The sequence below is a fragment of the Ursus americanus genome, chromosome 14 (assembly GCF_024610735.1).
Source record: "Ursus americanus isolate L20-20 chromosome 14, mUrsAme1.1.p, whole genome shotgun sequence".
In the NCBI taxonomy this organism is placed as follows: domain Eukaryota; kingdom Metazoa; phylum Chordata; class Mammalia; order Carnivora; family Ursidae; genus Ursus; species Ursus americanus.
In genome coordinates this window covers 8045343-8067325 of record NC_142140.1, presented here as the reverse complement: position 1 = coordinate 8067325, position 21983 = coordinate 8045343, and the positions used below count along the sequence as shown (strand labels likewise).

The following is a 21983-nucleotide window of genomic DNA, read 5'->3' as shown; positions in this document are numbered from 1 at the left end:
CAGACATTGGCATCTTTCGTATATCCTTCTTGTCCTCAAGCAGACATAATTTTCATATAGTTGCAATTAAAGAAAATTTTGTACTTTGTTTTCCCCTTCAGTTTATCGTGTATGTTGCCATAGTGTTCATAATTACTATTTCAATGACTGCATGATATTACCGAAGGTGACTATACCATTGTTTAGCCATCCCCAACTATGGAGATAGTTGTGTTGGTTTTTTTAATAGATAATGTTACAAAGAGCACCTTCAGTGTCTTTTTTTTTTTCCTTTTTCAACCATTTTCTCAATGAAATGATTAGGTCAAAAAAGTTTGAATTTTTTGACAGTTCTTGCAATCAATTTACAAATTTCCTTAAGGAGTTGTGTCAGTTTAGTGTGACCAGCTATCTTTACTGGCCCTATCAATTTCCCTTCAGCCTCTCCATCACTGGGTATTATTGTTAAAAATGAAAATAATAATAACATTTTGTTTATTTGATGAGCGCAAGGTGGGGAATCATGTTGTGTTGTTGAAAGCCACTTTCAAAATGAGTGGTATTTACTGTGGCTTAATTGGCTACGCCCAACTAATTGCTGACACAGACCGCAACCTTATCTTGGAGCAGCGGACACAGCGAACGTCTCGTGGTCAAGCGCCCCCTAACGACCAAAACCGCCGGCGATGGGGGTATGTGGTGGATAGGGGTGCCTCGGCGCGTGCGCACCCCATTTTCTCCATCAGGGTTTTTGCGACTTTTTTCAGGGGCGTCGGAGCTTTGCGAAAACACCGGAGAGGACTTGACATCGCGCAGGCGCATCACAATGCCGTTCATTCGTGGGTGCCAAGGCATGGGTGTGGGCTGGCGGCGCAGGCGCACTTGCCGCCTAGAGGGTCGGGGCGCCTGCGCAGTGGCTCCTCCTCAGGTGGCAGCCATGGCGGGTCAAGAGGATCCGGTGCAGCGGGAGATTCACCAGGACTGGGCGAACCGGGAATACATTGAGGTCATCACCAGCAGCATCAAGAAAATCGCGGACTTTCTCAACTCGTTCGGTCAGCGGGCGAGCAGGGGGTGGTGGGGGTGGGTAGGAGGCCACTCAGGCAGTTTGGCGAGGGCGCTGAGAAGCTATGCAGGGGCTTTCTCCGGGAGCCCTCGGCTCTTGGTGGTTTTCGCGTCCTCTGGAGCCCACCTTCCCCCTGTCGCTCTGACCCTTAGGCTCCACTGAGCAGTCCCTGTGGGGTTCTCCTGCGCCAGGCTGAGCTTATCTGCTTCATTGCCATCACCCCATATCCATTATCAGGCCCTTCCTTTTTCCAGACTCTTCAGGCACCTCCATTTACAGTCTTGTCTTCTCTTCGGTAGCCTCCCTGCTTCCTTTGTGACCCGCTTCCACTCAGTTCCCACTTTGTACTCAGAGTGCGCCTTTCAGAATACAGCCACGGCCCTGTCGCTGCCCCTGTGTAAGTTTCCTCATCATTTTCAGGATCTCCTTAGTGCCATACCGTTTAGTCGCCCATTCCTGTCTCCCGTTTTTGCTGCCCTGAGAGTGGTAGATGAGGTCAGAGTTAAGGTCCAGATTATGTAAGGCCATGGAGGGCCCTGTATTGCTGGTATCCAGCCGACAGTAGATGTTCCTTCTGCTTCTAGCAAAATCTTTCCTGCTTCTGACAGTCTTCAATTCTTTCTGCCTTGTTCCGCCTTATCCTTCCGGACAGCAAGCCTGTAACAAAGACTCCCATCCCATGTTCTCCAAGTGTTTTTTTTTTTTTTTTTAACAGAACTGGGCACTGGGTAGACTTACTTAAGTAATCACAGGGTGTAAGGATGACAGCTAGTGATTTTTTTCCAACTAATGTGTTTCTGTTCCACTAATCCAGCAACAAGCAATTAAGATTAAGTAGGGGAAACTGATGTATTAAAAAAAGATTTAAAATGAATTAATTATTTTCCAGCCGGATGACTGATGCATCCCCAGGAGTAAGGTAACAGAACAGGAATATTCTTAGAAAGCATCAGCAAGAGAGACCAGATCTCAGTACAAGGCTCTCTCGGGCACTCTGGAGGACATAGAACAAGAATCATTTCCTGCTTTCAAGGAATTTCTTTCTTGAAGATGAAATAATGACAGTTTCAGAACATCAGTTTTATATTAATCTATTTCCTCATAAAGTGTATAAGACTATAATTTTAGTATGATGGCTTTTCTCACAAGGGAATGAGGGTGAGGGTAGTATAATGAGAGAATAGTATAAATATTTATGTCATTGATACATATTCACACACATAACTTCGTATAGAGGTTGTAGTAGAGAATGGTAATCAACAAACATAGATCTCATAGTATCCTGAAATAGTTTAAGGCCTATGAGTGAAAGAGTATGGTTTAGTGAAAAAGATAGATGGATTTGGAGACAGGAGTCTCAAGTTCAGAGGCTAGATTAATTGATATCAGTGAACTGAAAGCATTAAGAAATACTGAACCTATTTACCCTGCTATTCAGAGAGTCTAGATTTCCTCAGAGAGTTTTTCTTTTCCTAAGTTCTGTGCAAACTCTGTTGATGGTAGTTCTCATAATTGGTTTCTCCTACTTTCCTGGAGAGCTGAACTATTGTTGGAAGTTGTTCATAGCATTCTTTACTCACAACATTACTTCAGAGGAAGGGCCAGAGAAGAGAAACCAAAATATTGCATGCTAGGGGAAGGATGGAATGATGAGAAGGTCATAGCTTTGAGATTTGGCTTAGTCAGGAGAAGCAGTGGAAAGTAGTTGGAAAAATCACCACCAACGGAGAGTTTTAACCTTAAAAAGCAGAATTAAAAGCAGAATTAAAAGACTTCACCTATCTGGTAGGATCTGATATATACACACAGACTATCCAAGTAAAGTATTAAGAACATCAGTTAAATCAGTAAAGCATCTAAAATAACAAGTCAGGGGGCACCTGGGTGGGTCAGTCGGTTAAGCTTCCGACTCTTAGTTTCGGCTCCCGCTGCAGTAGTGATCTCAGTGTCATGGGATGGAGCCCTGATATGGGCTCCTGCTCAGTGCCGAGTCTCCTTGAGATTCTTTTTCCCTCTGCCCCTTCCACTTCTGTGCGAGCTCTCTCTCTCTCTCTCTCTCTCTCTCTCTCTCTTTCTCTCCCAAATGAGTAAATCTTAAAAAAATAAAATAAGTTAAGCCGGGGCTGTTTTTCAAAATTTAGACGTGATCTAGCATCTCACTCCTCCACATTTGGATCTGGGTACTGTAATAACTTCATTTCTGAGCACTGAATTATATTAATAGACTTTTTTTAAAAGATTTATTTTTTTGAGAGAGCCAGAGCGCGCAATCTTGAGCGGGGGTGGAGCAGAGGGAGATGGAGAGATAGTCTTAAGCAGACTCTGATGAGTGCAGAGCCTGATGAGGCTCTCTGTTTTATGACCCTGAGATCATGACCTGAGCCAAAATCAGGATTTGCACCACCCAGGCACCCCTGTATAAATAAACTTTTAATTCACATACGTTTATCTTTGACATAAATCTTGGCATATTACAATCACTAGATTTATGGCGGGTGAGTCTTGGAACTGACCAAAAATTGAAGACTTTGAGCTTAGGATTTGCAGAGGAGAAATGTCTCTTCTTGCTTTATAAACAAGGAAATACCTGCACTGAGATTTTATCAAATGCATGAGTCACATTCTATGATCAAATAGAGAATAAAGACTTTTCTTTTTGAGATTTCTTTTTCTTTTTTTTTTTTTTAAGATTTTATTTATTTATTTGACACAGAGAGAGAGACAGCCAGCGAGAGAGGGAACACAAGCAGGGGGAGTGGGAGAGGAAGAAGCAGGCTCCCAGCAGAGGATCCTGATGCGGGGCTTGATCCCAGAACACCGGGATCACGCCGAGCCAAAGGCAGACGCTTAACGACTGAGCCACCCAGACGCCCCATCTTTTTGAGATCTCAAACATGTCCTAGACTGAGGAAATAGTCACACAGAATTCCAATCTTAACGGAGCCAGAAAAAAGGGCTTTCCTTAGCTTAGGCCATTGTTCTCCCTTAAAGTGATGCTAATGGCCTAATGTTTGGAGTAATTACTAGATGGTTTTTGAAAATTTTAGAAAGTTAATTTAGTTAAAGAAAAGGACAGTAATTACAATTAAGAATGGAATTATGAAGCAAAGTTAAAAGTTAAAGCAATTTGACTTAACAGTTCTTGAAGATTGACAATATCACTGATGAGTTTAAACAAGGACCAACAGGCTGAGAAACTAGATCAGTCATGAAACACTTGAGACATTGTCTTGGCTTTGGGTGACTCAGGATGAGCGTGTGGGGGATACATTTTCCCACTCTAAGCCCTTAGTGTGACTCCTCAATTCTGATGTGTATGTGTAGGGGTTATATTGAGTTTATGATGATATGATAATATGATTTGGTGGTACAGAGATTTAATAGGAATTTACTTTGAGGGGGTATCCAGATCTTTTTTTTTTATTTTAAGATTTTATTTATTTATTTGAGAGAGAGAGAAAACACGAGCAGGGGGAGGGGCAGAGGGAGAAGCAGGCTCCCGCTGAGCAAGGAGCCCGATGCGGGGCTTGATCCGAGGACCTTGGTTTCATGACCCTAAACCCTGAGCCAAAGGCGGTTGCTTAACAGACTGAGCCACCCAGGTGCCCCTGGGAGCTCTTTGAAAATGGCAGCAATTCTACAGTCCTTACCCTGATCACAGAGTCTGTGTAGGCCATGTGCTTTGGAGAGGGAACTGTTTTTCCAAGTTAGCTAGTGACTTTTTTTTTTTAAAGATTATTTATTTATTTGTCAGAGAGAGAGCTTGCTCACAAGCATGGGCAACAGCAGGCAGAGGGAGAAGCAGGCTCCCCACTGAGCAAGGAGCCCAGTGTGGGACTCGAGCCCAGGACCCTGGCATCATGACCTGAGCTAAAGGCAGATGCTTAACCGACTGAGCCACCCAGGCATTCCTAGCTAGTGACTCTCTAAACAGCTTTTACCCTGTGATTCCTTCCAGCTGGTGAGAGTAATTTTATTCACGGGCCACCTGAACCTGAGGCTCCACAAATCATAAGGCAGTGATAACATCCTAACACTAGACCTGTTCTGTACCTTGGTGAAGTTTCTAAAAATAGATTGTCACAGATGATAGCTTTTTATTTGTATACCCTTTTATCTGATTCTAAAGCTAATATGTGCAGAGAAGTGTAACAAAAATAATAAATGTGGTAATTTTTAAATGTCTGTTTTTATACTTAGCCAACAAGTGTAGCGTGTCTGTTATGATCCCAGCTATGTGTCACATCCTCTGAGAAAGGAATAAATAAAAATAAACGGAAATGGTAGCCACTCCTGAGAAATTTAGAATTCTGTCAGAGAAGTAAGCCTTAATGGCAACAATTCAAGAGAATGACAGTGTTGATTTTTTTAGGCTAAGGTTATGTGCGTTAAGAGTTCAGAGGAGCTGATAACTGGCATTTGTCAGCAGTGGTAATGGATGCACACCATCAAGCACCCTGACAAGGATGGTTAGTATCTTCATTAAAGTCTGGTGATAGGGGTGACTGGGTGGCTCAGTTGGTTAAGCATCTGCCTTCCATCGAGGATTGAGCCCTGCTCAGTGGGGAGCCTGTTTCTCCCTCTCAGCCCCTGCTTATGCTCGCTCTCTCGCTCTCTCTCAAATAAATAAATAAAATCTTAAGAAAAAAATGGTGATAATGTACTCCTAAATGCAGTGTGGTTTCAGATTTGTTCAACTGCTGAATGCTTTCCCAGTGTTTTGCTTGAATCAATACGTATTTCTTGGGATCTGAAATATGATCAAAGTTTCTAGAGTTCAACATTTTATATTTCTCAACAGGGCTCATCCATTTAGGCCAGTAATGTAGTGTTGTTCTTGGATTGATTCATTACCAGATTGACAGAGCTAGAACAGAACAGCCATCAGGAAGGAACCCTCCCTCTCACCACCCCACCCCTGCACATAATTTTGGCATGTCTCTTTTTATGGGAAATGACAGGTTGTTAGTGATAACATTCATGTTCTTAATGAATAGCAGATGTGATGTGCCTTTGAGCTTCTAAAAACCAGATCGAAAGAGACATGGTCCTGTTGGGCAGTCCTGGCAGTGGAAGTATATCTAGGAAAAGGAGGATGCTGAGTTCCTTCTACTCAAGCTAGATCTAGGAATTAGAAGAAGCACTAGCAGATAAACAACACAATTTAAAGGAAAAATGAAGAATGTCCAGAGTAGGTAAATCCATAGAGACAGATTAATGGTCGCCACAGGTTGGGACTAGGCTGAATGGGGAATGACTGCTAATTGGTACACGTTTCAGGTGGGGATATGAAGATGGTAGCAGGGTGTGTGGTGGGAGAGTGTGGTGGGAGAGTACCCTCCTGGGCAGTAAGGGAACTGGGCTCCGAACTCAGCTGTGCTATTGTTTTGTCCCATCAGTTATCCCAGATGGGCCTTGGTTTCCCCACTTGTAGAATTAGTGCAGTCACACTAGAGCCAATCTTTTGTTTCACTAACATACTAGAATCCATAATTTTTTTTCTCAAAAACATCTCTGTGCCAGGCAAGATACTTGTTACAAAAATTAATAAGAGGCAGTATTTGATTAATTGATTTTAGCCCAGTGAAGTGGGCTTTGATTAACTCTTTCTAGTGGGGTAACAAACATGTTAAAAAAAATGGTAAATTACAAGTACATAAATATCATTTGTCTAGGTAGCAGGAACATTTCCTATGTTAAATATTCAAACTTGTAATTCTGTTTTTTTTTAATGAGTTGTTTAAATGATGCCTTATTTTTTGTTTGTTTTTTAGTGACTTGTTAAAAAAGATGCAAACTTGTAATTTTTTTGTTTTGTTTTTTGTTTTTGTTTTAATATTTTTTTATCATATTATGTTAGTCATCATACAGTACATCCCTGGTTTTTGATGTAAAGTTCGATGATTCATTAGTTGCGTATAACACCCAGTGCACCATGCAATACGTGCCCTCCTTACTACCCATCACCAGCCTATCCCATTCCCCCACCCCCCTCCCCTCTGAAGCCCTCAGTTTGTCTCTCATCTATGGAACATAAGAACTAGGAAGATTGGTAGGAGAAGAAAGGGATAAAGAAAGGGGGGGTAATCAGAAGGGGGAATGAAGCATGAGAGACTATGGACTCTGACAAACTTGTAATTTTTAATGGCTACTTTAATAGTCTTTCATAAATACACCATATTTTATGAAACCATTCCCAAGTAATAGTGGTGAACATTCTTGTTTGTTAAGTCTGTATCCAAAGAGAGAAATGATTACCTAAGACCAAGCACATAAGTAATTTATAAACTAGAAAGTCAACCATAAATGTACAGCAGAAGGAGAATTATATGCCTCTGATAGAGACCTTTCAGAAGTCCAATTTGAACTGAGCCTTGAAGGAGAATGTTTAGACAGGCAAGATGAGTAAGATGTGGACGTGGAGAAGTGAAAGTTGACTCAGGAACTTGGTGTAGGAGGATTTGTCAAAATGGATGTGGACATGCTTTTGCATAACAGGGAAGAGATGAAAAGGAAGTTGTGAGCTAAGTGTTAAATCATTGTGAGTGGGAGAGTGTCTCAGAGAGAGGATATTTTAGACTTAAAAAGTGAAGGTTATTGAGGATGATCGAACAACGGTGTTGGAGGAAGTAATAGGAAATAATGAGCATGCCCAGAAACATTTTTCTCCTGTTGAGAATGGTTAGGGAAAGAGTAGTTGAGTCGTTTCTCTTAGAGAAGTTTGCAAAGGAAAAGGTATTTTAGGGGACATCTAGGTTTCTTTTTGGCGAGATGGTGAAAGAAGATTGGAAAAGGGAAAGGAAGAAAAGAAGTGTTGCTGGTTTCCACAGATGGCATGTGGGCTCCACAGGGTATATGATGTTCTCCCAAGTTTTCTCTCCTGCTGACATGCCTGCGCGGATATTGACGACACATTAAGTACCTTCCTAGGGCAGAAGCAGTGATGAGGCTTCCATGAGCTCAGAAACACGGACGCCTTTCCTCCTCTCCATAGTGTCTGCTGCTTTCGTGGCCTCTGTTTTTCTTCCCTCTTGAGATTATTTTCTTCCTCTTGTCACTTCCCCTCTCTTGAAACTCTTGGTTTGTCTATTAGCAAATAGCCGTCTGTAGAGTTTTGGTGTGTTAGTTTTCTGTTGTTGCCATAACAAATTACCATAAATGTAGCCACTTTTATCACTTACGTTTATTATTTTATAGTTGTGTAGTTTGGAAGTCCAACATCATTGGGCTAAAATCAAGGTGTCAGCAGGGCTGCCTTCCTTTCTGGAGACTCTAAGAAAGGATCTGTTTCCTTGCTTATTGGGTTGGTGGCAGAATTCAGTTTCTTGTGGCTGTAGGGCTGAAATCTCCGCTTCCTTGCTGGCTGTCAGCTGAGCGCCATTTCCAGCTCTTGGTGTCTCTGGCATCCTTCGGCTCATGGCCTTCTTCCTCCAGCAGTAGAGCCAGCAGTAGCAGGTTGAGTCCCCGTGACACACTTTGAATCTCTTCTTCTTCTTCCTCCACCTTTCCTTGGTCTATCTCTCCGTACATTTATGGATTTGTGATTAGATTGTGTCGCCCTGGATAATCCAGGATCTCAAGGTCCTTAACCTTAGTCACATCTGCTAAGTCCCTTTTGTCATGTAGGATACATACAGGTTCAGGGATTAGGGCATGGACATCTTTGGGGGTCATTATTCTCTGCCTGCCACCCTTGGTAGGAAGTTCAGCAGCTGTGCTCCTCATATAATTCTCACCTTTTCTCCATTACCTTGCTTTGCTCACCTGCTCCCATTTGTGCTGTGCATGATGTGTCATTCTTCTTCAGCTAGGGGCCGTGTGTGTGTGCGCATGTGTGTGCATCTGTATTTGGAATGACATTAATCCTGAACATCAGTCTCCTTTTACCAGATATGTCTTGTCGTTCAAGACTCGCAACACTAAACGAGAAATTGACAGCCCTCGAACGGAGAATAGAATACATTGAAGCACGGGTGAGTATGTCAGGGAAGGTACTTGCGCATGAGGCTAGGCAAGGGCTGTGCAGAGAGAATGTGCATTTCCACTTGTTGCTGAAACAAACCTGGAAGCACTAACAGGCTTAGAAATTAATGGACTTCCCTGGATTTGAACCAGGTTTCTGGGCCTCCAAAGCTGTTGTCTTTTCTACCACTCCCTTTACTACCTAGGATCTATAAGAAGATTTTTTTTAATACTTTGAATTTATCTAATTGTCAGTTTCCTTTGACAGGTGACAAAAGGTGAGACCCTCACCTAGAAGTCCACCATGCTGCTGCTGGGAAGTTGCTTTACGGAACACAGGCCGACGTGGGAAAGGCCCCAGCAGCCTCAGCTCCTTCCTCTCTCCTTAAAGAGCAACAGGGCTTATTCTTGTTTTTCTTTTTTCAAAAGCGTGGCCTTTGGGCTCTGCCATGTACATCGGTGTGTGATGTGGCATGTGGGAAGGCGTCCAGGGGAGCTCTTGGAACCAACTTTAGGCATTTTACCGTTTAAGTAACATTTTGTGGAACTGTTTATCAGTGTATTTGAGGCGCTCAGAGCCAAATGCCTGGGACTCTTTGTTAAGGTCCTCCCCACCTCTCTTTCTCTCTCTCAGACTTTCCTTACAGCTCTCATTGCCTCTGCATTGATTCTATAAACAGTCTTTGTCTCCTTTCCACCTTTGGTGGGGGGGGGGTGGGAGGCAGTCCTGGCTGAGACACGCCCTGGCAAGGTGGCCACCAGAGAATGTTGCTAACCCACCAGTTTCTTGTCCTTTTGGGGAGGTCAAGGCCAGGCCCCCACTTGGCTTAAAGGGACATTTTCAGAATTTTCTTTCTGTCACTTGAGGTATCTTTCCCTCTCATATTTCCCTAATAAACTCCTCAACTTTATCTGACTGCTGTGATTGTGGTGGGGAGAGGAGCTAGAGATGGGGCTCACCCATTCCACAGAAATCGGACGTGTGGGATTATTATTCTAACATAAAACTTTCAGATGTATCTCTTTGATCAAAGTCTAGGTGGCTTACCAGCTGGGCCCCCCTTTCCCCCCATGCTTGGACTTTGAGCTGACTAATTCATCTTGGGAATCATTTGGTCATTCAGCAGACATTTATCAAGTAGTTACTATGTAGGCACCTTATGCTCCAATAAAAGATAAGCATCGAATCAGGCATGATGCTTACAGTCTATTGAAATACCAGCATCCACACAGCTCAGTTGCAACCCAGGGCAGACTATGAGTTTTATCTGGTAAAAGCTAACTATTTCTTTTGAAAAGCAAATAGTTTAAACAGAAGAATCTAAAACTTCATTCTAGCATCCAAAGCTTGCTATAAACTTATGCCACCTACTTTTAAAGGCTTATTTCTTATATAGAATCTCCAATTTAGTCATATGGAAGTTGTCACACTCCATGCACACAAATTTCCCTCTATTCAAATTGTATGTGCTATTTCAAGGCTAGCTCAAGTCAAACCTCTTCCAGAAAGATCTCATGGACTCGACTTTTTCATTCAGTACTGCCTTTTTCCTTTTCTCAGTCCCTCCCATCCCATCCCGCCATTCTGACACTACACTTCAGCTCTGGATTGGTTCTTGTTATGAGCTATTCTCTGATGTGGTACCTGGTACTACACGGTATAGTTTATACATGAGACCTTTTCCTGTATTGCCCAGCTGGGTGCCTTGTAGGAGGCAGGTGGTCGGTAAACACCAATTCAACTGACTTTAGAGCCCAAGCTGCTTTCCATTGTCAGATCTTTTTAGAACCTCTGCTTAGACCTTTGGAAGACCATTTTAAGTAGTACCTTCATTTAAAAATGGGATTTTTACGGTGGAGACAAACCTGACATCCTTTCCTTTGGGAAGTGGTGTTTTTGAATATTATCGAGCTTGTCGGGATAGTGCTTCTAACAGTCACTTGAGTTCATTATTCATAATAGCTCAGTCCTTTCCAGGATGAAGCAAGTACTTCTGTAGTTTAGGTTTTAGGTCATCTCGTGCTCCGCGGTCAATTTAGCAGACATTTATTGAGTTCCTGCTACATGCAAGGACTATACCATGAGATTGTGATAGGGGCAAAAGTGATGGTAACTAATATAAGGAGGAAAAAGCCTTCCTTTAATGAAATCACATGTGAAAATATTCAATAAATTCCTTGTGGTTGCATAGATGTCATTTTGTTAATCTACTGGTACCAAAGTAATATTTCTTAAAAAGTCTCCTAAGTAATATACCATGTTGCTAGTGGTAGCCTGCTGCTTGTAAAGAAAACAACTGGTAACATTGGATGTGGGCAACAAGTGAACCCAGCCTCCTGCTAGTAGTAACCCCTTCATCACACCTGGCACTTCAAGGTGTCAGGGTGCTTTTCTGTGTTGTCACTCCCTTTATAGAATGAGGCCCTGGTTTGCACAGGGCTATGTAGCTGGTGTTGTCTATACTTTTTTGAGTGTTACCATGTGCTAGATGTGCTAATCGCTTTATGTATTTTATTTCATTTAATCCTCAGATTCTAAGGAGTAGGCATTCTTATCTCCCTGTAATAGGTGAGGAACTAGTTTAGAAAGGCTGAAACTGGTCCAAAATCTTAGAAAGTAAGAGAAGGTAGTGGGATTTGAACTTAGCCCTACCTGACTCAGGTGGTTCTAACCATTCTTCTATTCTGAATGTGGCAGAGTGCGATCTAAAATTTATTATCTCATTCCTAGTCCAGTGCCCTTTTACTGTCCTCGTCTGAGACACTCCAAGCAATTACACAGCTCTGTTAGTCTTACATGCTTCCACCCTTCCTTTTGTGAAGAAGGCTTCATAGGTTGTCCTTGCTGTGTCTGGTAAACACTTTGCATTCATGTCTATGTTGTCTAGTTTCGCTTCTAACAGCTTCCTTTCTCTGAAGGTTTAATTTTATGCTGTATTTTCTGGAAGCCTTGCCTAAGGAATTTAATCCATTCTAGGACTTCCTCTAGCTATCTTTGGGTCGAGCCAAAGGAAGCAGCTACAACCCTCTTCTGATAGGCCTTATCTGGTCAGACTCCAGAAACTGGAAGTTTACACATCTTTGCTCACAGGTCATTGCAGTCCATAGTGTTAGGCTAAACAACCATTTATTTTGTCCCCAAGGTGTCACTTCTTCGACTTAACAGAGTAATAGTTGTGAAATACTAACATTTTGTCCTTACTGAGGATGATAAAGTTATATTTTACATTTTATTTTCTTAAAATACAATTTTTGTTTTAAGATTTCATTCGAGAGCGAGCGCAAGAGCATGAGCGGGGGGAGCCGCAGAGGGAGAAACAGGCTCCCCGCTGAGCAAGGAGCCCAGTGTGGGGCTCGATCCCAGGGTCCTGGGATCATGACCTGAGTCGAAGGCACACGCTTAACCAACTGAGCCACCCAAGTGCTTTTATCTATTTATTTTTAAGTAATCTCTATATCCAACGTGGGGCTTGAGCTCATGACTCTGAGATCAAAAGTCACATGCTCTTCCAACTGAGACAGTCAGATGCTCTTGATATAAGTCAATTCTTAAAAGCCAAGGATGCCTGGTGAAAAGGGAAAAATCATCAGACCTACTATGTGAAGAGCACTAAGGTGAAAATGTGGGAAACAAGAGGTTTATTTCTGGGAGATTAAAACTACAAAGTATAAACATTCATTCATTCCACAAATACTTATGGAGGGATTACTCTGTGCCAGGTACTGTGCTAAGCACTGAGAATATTGCAGAGGAGTCATGGTCTTGCCTTCCCAGCACTTTGGTGAGGGTCACAATAATCACGCACAGAAAAAAAAAATCATATGCTGCTGTGGAAGGCTGGATATCTGGTGATCAAGGAAGATGGTCCGCAATTCTGTCTCATTAAAACAGTCATGCGGAATAGATTCTAGAGGCAGAAGCAGCGCAGAAATAGCACGGTTCAGAGGGTTTCTTTTTGGTCAAAGATGAACTTCAAGAAGAAAGAAAAAAAATCTATCAAATCTAAGTGCCAGGCACTATAGTAAGCATTCCACATGCATTAAAGCTATGTCATTATCTCCATTTTGAAATTGAAGAAACTGAAGCATATATAACGGTGTGAAAAGGGTAGTCAGAGGAGAGTGCTGGATTAGGGAGGTTCATCATTTCCTGCCTTGGCGAAAGTGATGGCATGAGTTAATCTGAGGAGTCAGACAAATCTACAAAGGAACACCAGAACCTGGGTGATTTTTGCCATGGGCTCTCCTTGAAAGTACATTAGACAGAGAGGTGGTGTATCCTGATGGCCTCCAGCAGGATAGTGACCAGCAGGGATGTGGACCTCCAGCTGTACTCAACATCAACAACACGGAAACATTTGTGGAGGAAAACCCCAAGGAAAGACAGGACTTCCTGTTAAATTGCAATGACTCGGAGACATCAGAATTTACAGGATTCATGCAAACATTCTCGCATATGTGCTTCCAGTTTAGTGAAGTGAAACATACCAGTTTAGTATTACAGAAATGCCTATGTCCGTAAAGTGAGAGCAGTTGTTTAAATGCAGGCCTTGAGATTGGTATTACATCATCAAAGATAATTTAAGAGGAAGGAAAACATGTTTAGAATATACCAAGTAAAAGTAAAACTACAGGCTACATTGTTCTTACATTACACTTACCACTATTCAAAAACAAATGGAGAGAAGAATGGAAGAAAATGCACCCAAATGTTTTAGTACAACTAGTGATTTCTTCCCCCTTATACTTTCATGTTTTCTCTAAATTTTCCTTTAGGAGGATATATCTTGCCTTGTTTATATTTGACCAATTAAAAAATACAAAGAAAATAATAAAGCAAACATTGATAATTTCACCATATAAATTTAATAGTATGCTGTCATATTTACTTTTTTTTTTTTTTTTTTTTTAAGAAAATACATGGTGAGTCTAAAATCCTCTTTAACTTCTACTCTAGTGCCATTTCCCTCCTTCCTCCCCAGGGGCAATGACTATCACAGGGTTGGATGTATATCTATCCAGGCTATTTTTTCCCCTAAATTTATTTTAAATTTACATATAGAATTCACATTTTGGTGTATAGACCTGAGTTTTGGCAAGACAGAGTCATATAACCATCACCACAATTAAATTACAGACTATCCCATCATCCCCAAAAGACATTGTGACCAAACCTTACCTCCAGGCTTAAGCCTTGGCAACCACTGATGTGTCCTCTGTCCCTAGTTTTGCCTTTTCCAGAATGTCATGTGATGGAATCATACAGTACATAGCCTTTTGAGTCTGGCTCTTCACTTAGCATAATCAATTTGAGATTCATCCATGTTGTTGTATGTATCAACAGCTTATTCCTTTTCATTGCTAAATGGTATCCCACATCCACTCACCAATGGGAGGACACTGGAGTTATTTCCAGTTTTTACCAATCATCAATAAAGCTGCTATAAACATTTGCATACAGGTTGTGTGTGTGTGTGTGCGCGCGTGCACGTGTGTGTGAACATAAGTTTTCACTTCTAAGAGAGACTCCTCTAGGAGTGATTGTTTGGTCATATGGTAAGTGTATGTTTAGCTTCATGAGACATTGGTTAACTGTTTTCCCAGAGTGGCTATTACCATTTTGCATTCTCACCAGCTATGCAGGAGTGTTCTAGTTGCTCCATATCCCTGTCTGCACTTAGTATTATTAGGTTTTTTTATTCTTTTAAAAAGTTTTAGCTATTCTAATAGATTGGATAGTGGTGACTCACTAAGGTTTTGATTTGTATTCCCCAGTGACTAGCACTGTAGAATGCTTTTTTCATAGGCTTGTTTGCCAGCCTCTTTGAGGGCTTTTGTCCATTTACTAGCTTTTCTTATTATTGAATTTTGATAGTTCTTTTATCCAGGCCAATTTTTAGTGCTTCTCATATACTTGTATGTACTTACAATCTAAATATGGTATCATATTACTTGTACAATGGTAAAAAAAAAAATACTTAAAATAACCAAAAAACAAAAAACCTTGATTCTCACAAACAATAAAATTTTGGCCTATGAGGGTCACCTGGGTGGCTCAGTGGTTAAGCATCTGCCTTTAGCTCAGGTCGTGATCACAGGGTCAAGCCACAAGTCAGGCTCTCTGCTTGGTGGGGAGTCCGCTTCTCCCTCTCCTTCTGCCTCTCCCCCTGGCTCATTCTCTCTCTCTCTCTCTCAAATAAAATCTTTAAATCAAATAAAATTTTGGCCTATGGTATTTTCCTATTTAATAAAGTTGATACTGCATTATTCCTTTATGTTCTTTTTTTCCCCTGAGCTTTTTATGCAAATGTCATTTTGGTGTCCTTTGGGTTGCATGGGAAAATACAGTAAATAATGACTATGTTATATGCTCCAAGAGCAGAAATTATGTGTCTGTTTCTCACCATTTTATCTCCACTGCCTCATGCACAGTAGACAATGTCTTTAATGCTAATAAACAACTTCTGAGGCAAAATGTCAAAGTCAAAATGAACTACTTATTTATTGAATTGGACATCTTACTTTAAAAAAGGCATATTAATGTTTCCCCTTTTAATGCATTTATTGTCCATGTGTACTCTTTTTCTTTTTTAAGATTTTATTTTTAAGTAACCTCTACACCCAACGTGGGGCTCAAACTCACAACCCTGAGATCAAGAGTCACATGTTCCACTGACTGAGCCAGCCAGGCGTCCGTGTCCATGTGTACTCTTAAAGTCACAGTGGGATTATCACATTAAATGAGTTCAAATTTGGGGATAAAATAATCTCAATTAAAAAACATATTATATGGGGGCACCTGGGTGGCTCAGTCGTTAAGCGTCTGCCTTCGGCTCAGGGCATGATCCCGGTGTTATGGGATCGAGTCCCACATCAGGCTCCTCCGCTGGGAAGCTTGCTTCTTCCTCTCCCACTCCCCCTGCTTGTGTTCCCTCTTTCGCTGGCTGTCTCTCTCTGTCAAATAAATAAATAAAATCTTAAAAAAAAAATGCAACCACCTGCTCTGTTCTGATTGCCTTTGAAAAAAATATATATATGAATATATTTAAATTCTTTGTACTATTCTTAAAATTTTTCTATAAACCTGAAACTTGTTTTACAATGAAATTATTTTTTAAATATGTTATGGGTAGGGGATGCAAATTAAGGCACAATGCCAACCTCATACTTGGTAGTCTCAACAAACCCAAAGGCACCAGAAGAACCAAAGGAAAACTTGCCCCAAGGTTTTTCAATGCAAACATTGATGCCAATGGGTAACACTTAGCTAAATGTGACAGTTGCCCTTTTGCTCTGTTGGGTTGTCAATGAGACCCAAGGAGAGGCTGATAAAGGGCCAGCATTGCACAGAAAACAGAAAACTGATGTGAGAGTCCTTGAATAGCTCTGCACTGACTGGGACTAAGGAGACCTGGATTTTAGTTTTGGCTTAGCCACCAGGTAAGTGGGTGGGCATGTCACACAACCTGTCCAGGCTTGTTTATTCATTTCTAAAACAGCAACAGTAGACTAGATAACTGCCTAAAATTCTTTCTCACCTTAAAGTTGTTTTATTTCTAGCTAATCCTAATCTTTGGACAATTTAGTATACAGGTTAGTTTCTCTTCAAAAAATAAACCTGAGAGCCCTAAATCAATCTGATTTTCTTGTTGTATAATCTACTTGACAGCCGCACCTGCCTTTAGAAAGCAGCTGTATTTTTGTACAGTTACTAATGGCACCAGCTGTCTGCAAATTGCCAGTGTAAGTCCCAACTCACATTCTCCAAAGCCAGTTTGGGCAAATGTTTTCCCATATGCAAAGCATGAAACTGAGGGCAAATGCTGGGAAGGAGCCTGGAGATGAACAAGGAGCTTTCTGTCCCACTCAGCGTGGCCTACAGTAACAAATACTGTTTACAAACATGGCTTCAGCTTCATGAAATAAAGGTGGAAAATTCAAAGTACTGGGTAACAAGAGCAACATAACAGAACTTGGTATACCTCTAATGCCAAAAACATCACTTCCCCATTTCTTTCTGCTTCTGAAATCTAGGTCAAGTTTAGTTTTTCAAGAGATTGAAAACTGCTTTATTATCAAGAGATTTGTAATCCATTTATGCCTAATAGCTCACTGGCTCAAACCCCTTCCTTTTTGGTTTTTTAATAAATATGCAAGTTCAACAAAATTATATGGTTGAAAACATTTCCAAGTATAATAAAGAGGTTCTCTTGAAGGTTCTTACGGATAGCTGAGAGAAGATTCATCATATTTAGCTTATTTCCCACTCACAATAGAAAATATGAAAGTCCTTCAGAATTATCCTTCTTTAGAAATCTTAAGATTTCATAAGGAAAGGAAGAGAGGCACCATGTGGGTAATTTCCCTATGTCTAACCTCGGAAGAAGAAAATGAACTCCATCTTATTTTTTATTATGACGAGATGACTGAGAACAATCTGAATTTAGCAAATCTGGGCATATTTAACCCCTCTGAAACTCAGTCTTCTTACAGTTTGCGTCAAAATAACTAACCTGTCAACACCTTAATTTTGTTATAAGGATTAAACATTACAGTTTTAAAAAAAAGGAAAATAAAACGACTTAGTAAATGCAGATTAAAATGTAATTGTGTGTAATTGTGCTTGTGCGCAAACTCTCTTGCTCTCTGTCAAATAACGTCTTTAAAATAAAGAAACTTAAAAAATATTAAAGAAAGAGAATTGACTTAGGTAAATTATATCTCAATAAGCCTGGGTGCAAAAAGGAACTGATTTAGTTGTTTTCATTACAAAGGTAATAAAACTACATCTAGAAGATGGGTGTGGGGCAATAATTACATGTATTTTGCATAAAAGTCATCACACCACACATACAATTTGATAGCTTTTCCCTCTATATTTTTTATTCATTTCCATATCTAAATAAGCTTTCCCTCACTTTAATGGGGTTGCCATTTTCCAACATGGTTTGTGAAGAAGCTTGCATCAGTCTTTCCTGTCAGGCAGTGGAAGAAATTGAAATGAGGGTGCTCAGATGGGTCATCATACATCTAAAATAATAAATCTAAACCTCTTCTGCTTTTGCAGATTTGATTGAGAACAACTGCCCAGGAGTGTAGCCAAACACAAAACAAAAAAATTTACTCGTCCCTTCTCCCTCTGCCATTTCTTTTAAATGTTGGGGCTATAGTTCTGGGCTATGAGCTTAAATCTTTGTCCCTCTTTGGTTTGGGTCTCCAGTGGATTTTCAGTAAGTGCTAGGCCTGTAGGAGCCCTGAGCTTGGAGGCAGTGAGAAGCTGATGTGAAGAAATGAAGAAGAAATCAATGAGAAGCAGACTGGATTTGGAAATATGTCTATGAGCCCTTATTTGATATCCAACGTGTATATTTGTCTGATGGGACATGGCAAGGGAAAACTCTTAGGTCTATTCTTCAAAGTCCATCCCAAATATAACTCTTTCTGGGAAGAATTACCCGAAATTTTTCAGGCCCAGCAAACCACTTTACACCTTGCTCTTTTACAACCAGTATCATACTCTAACAACATGTCTTGTGTGCTTGCCCAGTAGCCTGTGAGAGTTCTCAGGACAGAGATAGTGTGTTTAATTTAACTTTATAAAATTAACTGCTATTTGTTGAGTGTTCACTATGTGCTAGGCACTAAACCACTTTCCATTTAACACTTGTCCACAGTTCTGTGACCTAATTCTTAAAAATGAGCGAAGTCTCAGAGAATTTAAAGAATTTTGCCCAGTAACATATATCTGAAGCTATAGGCAGAATGAGAACCCAGGTGGGTGTGAATTTCAGAGAGCACATAGACTGCAGTGTCAAGTGTTATTCCCCTTTCAATTTCCTTTAATCCTTCTGATTATGTCCAGAAGAAAGTTGGTTTGACAACTAACCCTTGGCATTTAATATCTAACACTTGGCTCGGCCATGGGACCAAGAAAGAGCAGGCTCAAAGCTTTTAACAGACCATAGATAAAATTTAATAACTGTTGTTTTGTTTCCTTTGAACTTAGTTCCACTGAACTCTTCTGTGACAAATGAGAGCGACTTTCCATTTACGGTAGTAACATAAAATTTCTTAAACTTGTTCAACTGCTTTGCGTACGTGCAGAATACCTTTAAAGGAGGTATAAAAAACTGGTAGTACTTCTCGCCTCCTCGGACTTTTCCTGGGTGGCTGGGGGAAACCAGGACGAGACGGAAATTTTGTGACTTTATTATACTCGTCTATACAAAATTCGAGTTTTGTGACCCAAATGTAGACAAAACGAACGAGAAAATTATTAAATAATAGCGCATATAGTAGGGAGAATATGGCAAAAACCATGACGGTATCAAGAGAATGAATGAAGCTAAGGAAAAACTGTGTCAAAAACTTACTGGTGCGAGAAAAAAAAAATCCACTTTATAGAGGAAACCCGCGGGTGAAGAAGTGGCCTGACACCAATCGCCGCCGCCTGGATGCTCGGTTCCCGCGCCTGGCGGTCCTACCTGCGCTTGCGCACAGTTTCAAGCCCGCCATTTCTGCCACAGTATTCCATCCCCGACCGAGAGCGCGCGAACACAGCGCGCACGCTTGCGGGGACGCGCACGCACGCACGCCCGGCGCCGCCTCGTGAGGCCCGCAAATCCCGAGGCGGCGAGGCTCGGGTTGTCTAGACTCCGGGAGGTAATGCCCCGGAAGGCAGGGAACGTGGAAGAGGCCGAGGCGAGTGCGGAGGAGGTGGGCGCCGAGGAGGTGGGCCCTGAAGAGTACGGCGGGGAGGAGTCGGGCGCTGAGGAGTCCGGGCCGGAAGAGTCTGACCCAGAGGAGCCGCGCGCTGAGGAGGAGATGGAGGCCGGGCAGCCGCGGCCGGTGCTGCGCTCAGTGAACTCCTGTGAGCCGTCCCAGGTCATCTTCTGCAACCGCAGCCCGCGCGTCGTGCTGCCGGTGTGGCTCAACTTCGACGGCGAGCCGCAGCCCTACCCGACGCTGCCGCCGGGCACGGGCCGCCGCATCCACAGCTATCGAGGTAGGCGGGCTGGCGTCGCCCTGGCCTGGCCCGGCCCAGCCCGACCGCGCCTCCCCCTCCGTCCCGGGGCGCCGGGAGCGCCTGCTGGTGCCCCTGAGAGGTTGTGACAGATCCAGGTTGACGCTGCTAGTAAGTGGCAGCTAATTCTCTATAGGACTGAGTAATTTTCCTGTGAGGTGACTTGTTCCCCTTACACGTGTCTTTACCATCAAAAGTGCTCGCTACCTAATGCCCGTTAGTTCAGTACGTGAATGGAGAATCTCACACTCCCCGGTGTCCGCAGTGGGCCAGGTCCGCGAAGGGTCCCTGCCTTCAGGGAGAACACAGTCCGGGGGCGGGGACGCACGAATGCCTACACAGGTAACAAGCCAGTGTCCCAGTCGCTGCGAGAGGAATGGAGCACAGCGGAGAGTGGGAGCGAGCACCTGCGCAGTGAAGGGTGTGTGTGTGTGTGTGTGTGTGTGTGTAATGGAGCACAGCGGAGAGTGGGAGCTTGGAGCGAGCACCTGCGCAGTGAAGTGTGTGTGTGTGTGTGTGTGTGTGTGTGTGGAATGGGAGCACAGCGGAGAGTGGGAGCTTGGAGCGAGCACCTGCGCAGTGAAGTGTGTGTGTATGTGTGTGTGTGTGTGGAATGGAGCACAGCGGAAAGTGGGAGCTTGGAGCGAGCACCTGCGCAGTGAAGGGTGTGTGCGTGTGTGTGTGTGTGTGTGTGTGTGGAATGGAGCACAGCGGAGAGTGGGAGCTTGGAGCGATCACCTGCGCAGTGAAGGGTGTGTGCGTGTGTGTGTGTGTGTGGAATGGAGCACAGCTGAAAGTGGGAGCTTGGAGCGAGCACCTGCGCAGTGAACTGTGTGTGTGTGTGTGTGTGTGTGTGTGTGTGTGTGGAATGGAGCACAGTGGAAAGTGGGAGCTTGGAGCGAGCACCTGCGCAGTGAAGGGTGTGTGTGTGTGTGTGTGTGTGTGTGTGTGTGTGTGTGTGGAATGGAGCACAGCGGAGAGTGGGAGCTTGGAGCGAGCACCTGCGCAGTGAAGGGTGTGTGTGTGTGTGTGTGTGTGTGTGTGTGTGTGTGTGTGGAATGGGAGCACAGCGGAGAGTGGGAGCTTGGAGCGAGCACCTGCGCAGTGAAGTGTGTGTGTGTGTGTGTGTGTGTGTGTGTGTGTGTGTGGAATGGAGCACAGCGGAAAGTGGGAGCTTGGAGCGAGCACCTGCGCAGTGAAGGGTGTGTGTGTGTGTGTGTGTGTGGAATGGAGCACAGCGGAGAGTGGGAGCTTGGAGCCAGCACCTGCGCAGTGAAGGGTGTGTGTGTGTGTGTGTGTGTGTAGTTTCACTTAGAGCTTCCCAGAGCAGAAGAAAGGGAGGCCCGCTGGATGCAAAGGGGCTAACCGACCCAAGACAGGAGTTGAAAGTTGTAGCCAGAGAGAACCGCATGGGCTAACAACACCTGGAGTCTTGGGTGAAGAAGGTACAGAATGGTGGGAGAGGAAGCCTGGAAGATGATTTTTGCCCCTGGGGAGAGAGGGGTCTTTGCATTTTTAAGTGAGGAAATGACAGTGACAGATTTTAATCCTGAAATGCTCCCCCTGGGTTGCAAAGTGGTTTGGAGAGGGAAGACTGCTGGTGAGAAGCCAGTTAGGAAGCTGCTGGTGAGGGATAACTAGGCCTTATACCTAAGGAGGCAGTAATCTTCCCATAGCTTTCAGAAGAGAAGTGGTACTCCGTTAATTTTCACAGCCATCCTGAGAGGATCCCAGTGGATCCTTTAATGCCTTGAGAGGAGCGTACTCAGAAATGCTTCTCAAATTTTTACACCAAACTTCCCTTGATATTATATGAGGGAGAACACAGTTCTTCCAGGGATCAACATTTCTGTAATCTCCTATTTTATCTAAGATATTGTGTGAATTTTGTATTCTTCCCCAAATCTGTGCCTGATTTAATATAAAATTTTTAAAAATTACTATGTGAACATA

The 21983-nt window shown here is 42.8% G+C and overlaps 2 protein-coding genes across 3 annotated transcripts in view; both read left to right on the top strand.

Annotated features, from left to right (window-relative positions):
- The first annotated feature begins 843 nt into the window (after positions 1-843).
- On the top strand, positions 844-9918 carry BRK1 (BRICK1 subunit of SCAR/WAVE actin nucleating complex). The gene is made up of 3 exons (XM_045808230.2): positions 844-1034; positions 8936-9018; positions 9276-9918. Exons 1-3 carry the CDS (start codon positions 917-919, stop codon positions 9300-9302), a joined length of 228 nt encoding a protein of 75 aa, XP_045664186.1. The 5' UTR covers positions 844-916; the 3' UTR covers positions 9303-9918.
- Positions 9919-19552: 9634 nt separating this feature from the next.
- The window catches only part of LOC123799205 (von Hippel-Lindau disease tumor suppressor), a 73211-nt gene continuing 70780 nt past the window's right edge, over positions 19553-21983 (top strand). Inside the window, exon 1 of one of the 2 annotated variants that reach the window (XM_087866791.1) lies at positions 19553-20012. In XM_087866791.1, the coding sequence (XP_087722917.1) occupies positions 19673-20012 (340 nt within the window). In that variant the 5' untranslated portion in view covers positions 19553-19672. The remainder of the gene's footprint in view (positions 20013-21983) is intronic. The other variant, XM_045808231.2, reaches the window with a different exon arrangement.